At 46.9% G+C, this 8,887-nt stretch overlaps 1 protein-coding gene across 1 annotated transcript in view; it reads right to left on the minus strand.

Moving 5' to 3' along the window:
• LOC105702319 (division abnormally delayed protein) overlaps positions 1-7,962 on the minus strand; it is a 47,116-nt gene extending 39,154 nt beyond the window's left edge. The window contains exons 1-2 of the mRNA XM_012429806.1: positions 7,378-7,962; positions 1,190-1,330 (exon numbers count right to left, since the gene is read on the minus strand). Coding sequence (XP_012285229.1) covers positions 1,190-1,330; positions 7,378-7,630 — 394 coding nt within the window. The 5' untranslated portion in view covers positions 7,631-7,962. The remainder of the gene's footprint in view (positions 1-1,189; positions 1,331-7,377) is intronic.
• Positions 7,963-8,887: the final 925 nt, after the last annotated feature.

Raw genomic sequence — 8,887 nt, forward strand, 5'->3', positions numbered from 1 at the left:
TTAGTCTCTAAGTGTCATACAATTTTGCAAAAAAAAGAGCAATCCAAGAAATAATCCGAAGATCGTGTCATGATTCAAGAGTGCAGAGCGTAAGGCGTGCATTGAAGCTGCATCCTCAGGGGATGCGATAGCAATGCGCGACGGAAATGAATGGCGAAGATTCGAAGGGAGAGCATTTCCGGCGAGTAAAAGAGAGAGAGAGAGAGAGAAAAGAACGATCTCCCTTTGAGGCCCCGATTAAATCTCCGGTCGACACGTGCTCACGGGCCGGCGCGTTCACGTTTTTCATTCACGCTACGCGGCCTTTAGAATTTCGCTAAGAATTAAGAGATTAGGGGCCTAAGCACCAGTGGCGGAGGTATTAACACTCCCACGAACGCACAAGCAGCGTTAGAGGGAGAGATACGAGGAGCAGGACGAGGAGGGTGCAAGCCAGGAATATACACTTCGGCATCTCGGCATGCGGCACGTCGTCGCGTGCCAGGTTGGACGATCGCGAATGCGACGACGTTCTCATCTGTTGCTCGTCACGACCGACGGTCGGCTTCGACAAGACGCTGGCGATATTTAAGGTGATATGAAAGTGACATCTGAGAGGTCAATCGTTTACAAGTCTTCTAGGAACCAGACGTGAATTTTTAAAAATGTTCCCACAAGGCCCTAAGAAAGGTCTTGAACGTCCATGCACTGAGAAAAAAATGTCATCGAATCAAAGAAATATTCTCATCCATTGAAAGAATTATGATTTCACTCGAAGAAACTCCAAAAAATTACCGTAATTTCGAAGGATTTATTCGAGTTTCTTTCAGTGATATAATTATACTTGGAATTAACAAAATGACATTTAATTCTCGGGGTGGTATTTCATTTTTCATAAAAAAATTAACACTACTGTTTATAAAGAAATATAAAAAAGAAAGTGGAATTATATAGATGTCGGGACCTCTCTTAAGGCCTTCGTGTTCGGGTGATAAAATTACGAACGATTCGGTACGTCCGATTCGGAAGGAAGTTGCAAAACGGATTGACCCCTGGGATGCAACTTTCATGTCGCCTTAAGGGAGAGAAAAAAGGAGGAATCAGATCACGAAGGGGGAATAAAAACGGGATTAAATGTAAGTGGCGCTTACAGGGTGAGTCGGTGATTAGATAACGTTCTTCTGATTAAAAAAAGGCGACCCAGACGTACCTCTTAGGGCGTCGGCAGTGGTCACCAGGAGGCCCCGCAGACTCATACTATGGTGATGGATCGAATTGTGAAAGTCCTCTTTGGCCCGATGACGAAAGTGCTCCTCGACCGTTCGGTTGCAACAGGGCCCTCCGCATATAGCTGGAAGCAGAGAGAAAAAAATTACATGAATTAACGTTATTTTTCCACGTTTTACCCCCAGGATAAAATGTTCAGTCACTTAAGGGGGCATGAGAGCTCCCCAAAAAAAAAAAAGACCAAGGACAAGACCTAAACGAGCGACGAAAATAATTCCAGCGACTGTGCACAATACATTTTCCGCGACAAACTATTAGCATAGAAGAAAAGAAAACACACAGATCCTTAAGAAATTCGTAAAACCATAAAATAAAATTTGTCTCAAATTGTAATTGATTAAATTTTCAGAACTCGGCAATGCGTTATTCGCTTTTCATCTGCTCAAAGATTTTGGTACTTGAGGTTGATTGCACAGTTGCGCACCGTTTTTTTTTTTTTTTATAACATTTCCCCAAGACGTTAAACGCGGCTAGCGGTTGCTAACCACCATAAAAGAAGTTCCTCTAGTAAAAAAGGAGTTTTCTCCTAACTAATCGCGACACATTAACGAGTTTTACGAGCGACTCGATCTAGATACTCGAGCTCAAAGTCCGGCGACGTAGCCAGCTCGCAAAACGACGCTCGTATTTCCTGAGATGGACGTAGTCTTCGTTCTCGGATAGAAATAACACGTACTCGCCATTTCGCCAGGAAGCCGAACGTCTCCCCTAAGGAAAACCAACACGGAGTAAGTAATTACGTTTTCGCCATTGCAAACGCGATAAATGAAAAAAGCAGAAAAGCGTCGTAAAATCCGTTAACGAGTGCTCGTGGACAGCTTACAATGAAAATCCCTCGTCCTTTTATTGCTCTCGTGACTCATTTTTAATAACAGCCTCCCAGCAACATCATCTCGCACGATGTATCATACTTGAAGCGACACTTCTCATAAATATGGTAAATCTTGCGACACGGCGCGGCTCTAAGACCCATATTACGAGTTTAAGTCCAAACTGCAACATCCGGCGAAGGAATTTCAACCGTTAACGTGCCTCCGCGTATAATCCAATCGCGAGTGCACGAATTTTTCGCGGATGATTACTCGAGGGGAAGTCGTAGGTAGGGCTCGATTGAAAGTCCCATTTCGTGCGACGTTCTCCATTCTAGGTCTCGCTAATACATATCGGGACCTACAATCTCTAATGAGACGAGTAATCGTCGTTTAAAATTGAAAGAAACTGCGGGTACAATTTTCCACGCCGTTATCCGAGTCACGAGAGCCTTTTATCTCTCCCCCCGGTGACGACAATTGAGAGAGTCACTCTTGAGAGATTTTTAATTCTATTTACTTTTTTAGATAATTTCCTCTAGATGCACGTCACTCATACATTTTGCCGCCTCTGTACTGTATAAAATCGCGGCGACACGTTTCATTTAATAATGGTGACACTTTATTTTATAATTTAGTTATCAGGGATTTACTCCGTGATTAGTACACCAATAGTTTCTTTTTGGGATTTAGAAATTCACTAAAACGTAAGAGGCGTAATACTGGTATTAAAATCTTTTAAGATATAGATTGAATTTATTTTGTCGGAAGCTAGTCGACAAGAAAGTGAGTCAAGTCGATGTCAAGTCGGCTGATAACCGACGCGCAGTTCTGAGATAAAATCATTTCGGCGACACGTCATGTCCGCAGAAAGGGATGCAGCGCGGAGGAAACGTGTCCAAGTCGAAAACACAGCCGACCCTCCTATGCAGTCTTGCCACGATAAGTACATGCAGCCCACCTAGGTACTTGTATACGTGCAACCACTTATGCAACTCGGTAACGTAAACAGGAGGGTGCAAAGGTATACGGCGTACCCCAGATTCGTGATTTTTCATTCGGTAAAAATGGACGACCGTCAACCCAATCTTTGCACGCGATAGTCGATGGACTTTAAGCACATTAACTTTCCGAGTTAATTATACACACAATCGTGCCAATATATAAAGAAATACCGTGAAACGTTCCGACACTGGTATATGATGTTAATTATATATTTATCTCTAGTAAGATGACTCCGAGTTTATTCGATCTGGTTTTCAGACTTTAACCCCGGGGAAAATGCAGTCCTGAGGGGAAACTCGATTAGACAAAAATCCTTTGGCACATCATTCTGCACAATTTTCGTAGGAACCGTTTTCCCGTCGTTAAAACGGAGATTTTCCCGAAAAACGGAGTACACCCAGATCCTGTAGGGGCTAAGAAAATCGCACCGCTCGAAGAAAATCTGCGTTCCCCTGCTATCTCTTATTCCCAGCTGCTTCCAAAATCATCCTTTATAACTTTTTAAATATCGAAGCTTATAAGTAAGCTATATTCGAATCGCGAAGCCATCTCGGACAGTGTCTCATCATTGAAAGGAAAAGTGGACACGCTCAAAAAGATCGAACGCGATTGATAAGGGGCGCGCAATTTCCCTCGCAAACGGCACTGCGCATGGCGGAAAACGAAACCTTCAGCTACTACCCACTAAACGAGCAAAAAAGACTAGAAAGAGGATTCCTCTTCGTCCGAATAAATCAGTCCTCCCGGACTGCGGTGCTATTTATTGCGGCCAAATAAAATCTGCGCGTGGAGGATTCGTACTCCGAGGGCTCGAATAAATTTCGGCCGACTTTAATAAATATCGCGACGCACGGTGCGTCCCGAGGGAATTGATTAATTCGGATGGGAATAAATACCGCGAGGTTACGTCTCGGCGTCGACGTACAAAATCGCCGATCTGCAAAAAACCGAGTCCGATCTTAACGCGCCCCTTCGCCGACAATTTTCCGGTCGTTAAAAACCCGCGGGAGGCTAACCATTTTTTCTCAACGGCTCGCTTGCAACACTTCTGTACGCCAATCAATTAATAAATCGCTAACATTGATTATCTGGCTAATATTTCGCAATATCCCGATAAGTTGCGACCCTTCGCGCGCAACGCGTGACTGCGACTTGAATGTTTTTCAAAGTAACAACACAAAAATACTTTTTCCATATCAATCAACTACTGAATCGCTGACTTCAGCTTAACAATCACTAATCCGCTAATCAATCGCTAGCTTTAATTTAAAAATTCTCTAATCAGTTAATAAATCGCTACCATCGATTTCCTGCGAAATATCTCGCGATTTAACGATATATCGCCGCCCTTGGCGCCCAACGCATGACTGGCATTTCGTTTTTTTTTTTTTTAATATCACAATAATAAGGATATTTCCCCCCGACAATCGCCTAATAAATCGGCGATCAGCTGGTAAATCGCTGGCATCGATTATCTGCAAAATATCTCACAATTCCCGGCCAGTCGCCGCCCTTGGCGCGCAACGCATGACTGGCACCCCACTTTTTCGCAGTATCCCAGAAAAGGAAAAGGAAATTAAATTTCCCATTGTTCCTGGCCATTTTCCCAAGTATTTCTCGCCGTTCACGATCGGCCGAGATCGGCCGATCAAACCTCCAGCTGCCGGCAAGTTTGCGGCAACGCGTCGAGCGGCCGAGTTAATTGCCGTAATAACTCGAGCAACGAATCGTGGCTCGACCGAGTTAAGGGCAACGAGAGCCATTTCCCCGCAGCGGAGAAAGAGAGAAAGGGAGAGCGGAAAAAGAGAAAGAGTGAGGGCGACGGAAAAAGAAAAAGAAAAGAGAGTACCCGACGACGCACTGGCATTCTCCGCGTATTTCGACACGTGGGCCGGTACGCGGACTTAGGAGCGATTCCATTTATTTTCCGCGCATAATTCGAGCCGGGGCGCGGTGAAAAACCGCGGTAATTGAAACGGCGCGTGCAAGACTTACAGGCCTCCTATAATTCTATTCGGACAAATTAGCACGGCGAGATTCGTTATCGCGCGAAGGTGGTAACGAATCGTCGAACAGGACTCCGCAAGGGGCCGGCCGATCTTGATGTCGGGCCCGGAAAAATTGAATTATGCAAATCCTACGGCGGGCAATTCGTTTCACGTGACGTTTCGTATCTCGGCACGCATAACTGCTGTATTGTGGCTAAACAAGCGACGCCACTCCGAAGGGGAGCATCGATGAGCAGGGACGTGCGCAAATCGAGCTCAATCGTTCGGTTGTTAGCTCGCAAATTGGGTTGCGACCTCGCCTCGCGGTGTCTCTCCTTCTTTTTCCCGTTTAATCTAGCCGGGCCGTGATCTCTCCATCTTTGAGTTCGCTCCTTGAGTTAAGGAACGGAGCCGAGGGGCCATTCACTCGGAACCCAGACAAAACGACGTCCTTCTTTGAGAGCCGATTGCCATTGATTTCACGTGATGAACGATATAAATCAGGCGATACGTGACGTTTGGCATGGAAATATCTGTGACAATGTCTCTCCAACTTGTTAAGATTTACAGTGATTTATAATAATCTGCTTGGAATCTCCCCAGTACATTCGTTGAAAAACTCATTCATAACTGAATAAACATTCATTGAACCAAAGAAATATTTTCTTAATTTAAAGAATAATCATTTGACCCGAACAAGCTGAAATAAATTGTCATCATTCCGAAGAAACGTTGCATCCGATTTATTCCAGTTTATTTCGGTTAAATAATTATTCCTTAAATTAACAAAACATTTCTTTGGTTCAACATCATTTTCTTAGTGAAATATTAATTATTAGTTTTACGAAGTAATGTAATGGCTTTTGTTGTTTTACGGCTTTGCTTTTGGAGTCCTTGGAGAACCGATTGTCACTGATTTCACGAGATGAGCATAATTAAGACCGTAAATGACGCACGGCATCGAGATTAAAATTTCTGTAACGTTTTACCGATTTCTAACGAATTCCAGTGATTTCCAGCATTCCTCGTACGATTTCCTTCGTACCGGATGATCTACTGATTTCAAGCGATTCTTAACGAATCATATCCTTGTCGTCTCAAAGAATTTCAACTTATTTCATATGAAGATACTGCTAACGACTTTCATTCTTATTTGTTCACGATTTTTGTCATTAAATCTGGACCATTTCCTAAGCGAATATCCTCTCAGGGAAGCAGCAACTTGGTGACCGCGAATCCCAATTTCCAGGATCCGGACTTAAACCTGCACTCCTTGCATTAAACTGCACCGAGATGACAGGTATTCCCGGTTCCTCTGCAGGTAGCCAACGGACAGCTGCACACCGACGACATTCTCAGGACTCGGGAACAGGATATGGGCGGGAACATTCTGGCTCGGAGAATCTTCCCCAGGATCAGGACCTATTCATAATTTGCGTTATCAAGCGATACTTAAAGGAGCGATCTTAATCTCGATTCAGAAGCGGTGCTTTGAGGATCGGTCAAGGTGCGGAGTGCCTCGTGATGTGGCCGACTTAAGGACTCAAGAGGAGCAAGGACACCGGCCCGTTTGTTCCCTGTGAGGACCTTCGTCCTCGCCCTCCCTCTCTTTCTGGTCCTCCGATCGACCATCGACTCGGAATTCGCTCAAAGAGCCTCGAGGACAGCGGCGACTCCGAGAAGCGAGTCGAAGGATTAATTCGATCACGAAATCGTGCGTTTTGATCCTGGAAATTATTGGAACCATTATTATACGTGCCACATTGAATCCTTCGAAACTAGGGCCAACGGTAGAACTCGTTAAGAATCATCTGCAATAGAATCAGTTAAATCACGTGGTACGAAGGATATCATCGATACGTTACAGAAACTGCAATATCGAGCATCGCTTACTATTGAGTTACAATGCTAATTACGTGAAATCGATGGCGATCGATTCTCAAAGGACACCGTTTTGCCTGATTTACGAGTGAAATGCGTAATACCGAAAATCAGCAGGAAATTACTAGACCATTATTCTCGAACGTAACACGTTGAAATCACTAAAAACTAATGACAACGAACGAACTCGTTAAGAATCACTTGAGCCCAACGTTAAGATCATCTGGTACGGAGGAATTTTCAGACATATCAGAAATCCCTGAAGATCGTTACAGATCACCGAGACATTCTTAAATCAACTTTACGTTCGAACATGACCTACCACTAAATACATTGTTTATGATATAAAATCAATGGGAGTCGACCCTTAAAAACAATACTCTCGCGATCCGCCTGCATTCCTTGAAAACAAAGCTCTTGGGTCTTACATTTGGCAGGGTCGGCTCCTCTTCGGAGGTCCGGAGTCTGGTCTTGGGTCGGGGTCTGCAGGAGGTCATCGGGCTGGAGGACGGGTCCGAGGCGGTCGCAATCGATCGGGAGGGTGTCGTTTCCGGCGGCGAACTCGGGGCGCCTCGACCTCGGGGAGAGGCCGCCGACGCGGCCGGGCCAGAGGAGCGCGGCCAGGACGAGGAGGGCAGCGGCCGAGCGATCCCGCGCCCCGACTCGCAGCTTCCCCGTCATCGCGTGGTCCGAAGTCCGACTGGGCTCTAGGAGGCTAGAGCGGGCGTCCGCCGCCTACCATCTACCGTGCCCGAGTGACGGGTCGCACCTGCGACGCTCTCGACCGGAGCCTCGGTCCTCGCGGTCTCGGTCGCCGGGTGGCGCAACGCCCTCGCGGGCCGACCTCAACCTCGACCACCAGGTGGCTCGACGGTCGGAGTCCTCCTGGCCGCTCCGACTCTCCCCGCGCGACCTACCTCCCGTATACACACGTGCACCCGCACGTGCGCACAAGCCTGCGAGCACACTTCGTCGCGCCTCCTTCGACCTTTCCTCAATGCAGCTCAGGCGAGCGTCTGCGACGAACTGACCGCCGGGCCGCCGAAACACGGCGCGCGAACGAGACGGGCCGGCGGCGCTGAGTGGCGGGGAAGAGGAGGGGCAGCCGCGGCTCCACGCCATTGGAGGGCGCTGGTACTCCCGGCATTCGATAGTACTCCTCGCGGCGTCGCGAAACGCCGCGAAGGTCGTTCTCCCGCAGCCGCGCCGGAGCCGACTCGGAGTCGGAGGAACCGGCGGCGAGGGCGCTATCTATGCACATGGGCTCGTACCTCCGCGCGGTTGCTACGGGGGAACGAACACCGGCTTCCTTTGGCAGCGGCTCACGCTCTTCGTTTTTCGTACCCTTGCCTTTTATTTGCTACCTCTCCTTTCGACTCCGGCCATCTGGCTGTATTTGGGCAGAGCCAAGCTCGGCCCGTTACGAGATAGCGAGACGCAGGAAATGTGAAAATGCGAATTTCGTGACGGGCGCGCTTCCGTTTCACTTTTGCTTGGTTTAGACGTAACGCTTTTTTTTTAAATCGAGGGATGGAGTTTTTAGTTGAATCTTAGAAATTCTTTAGGACAAAGACTTCGGGCGATTTAAGGCTTCTTGAAATGTCATGTAGGTTTTTGTGGTGGGCTTATCGCTTTGCATTTATGACTGGTTGCGCTCTAGAAAAATTGTCTGCATTCGCAAATGAGGTAACGCAGGGATTCACGACGGTTCTAGATCCCTGCTCCAACTGGGCGTCGTCGGGTACCGGTGGCACCATTGGGAGCGTTCCCTATGAATTAACTCGCTGCACTTGACCGTAAAGATAAATCAGTTAAGAGAAAATACTTGTGGCGCCGCGGAATACTCTGTGGAAGTTGGGTAACTACCTTCTTTTTGGTTGGTCTTCTCTCTAGTTTAACCAACAGAGATGAGTTGGGTGATTGCTCACGGGCAGGGTC

This window comes from Orussus abietinus, unplaced genomic scaffold, assembly GCF_000612105.2.
Source record: "Orussus abietinus isolate OABI.00-Male unplaced genomic scaffold, Oabi_2.0 scaffold487, whole genome shotgun sequence".
NCBI classification, from domain to species: domain Eukaryota; kingdom Metazoa; phylum Arthropoda; class Insecta; order Hymenoptera; family Orussidae; genus Orussus; species Orussus abietinus.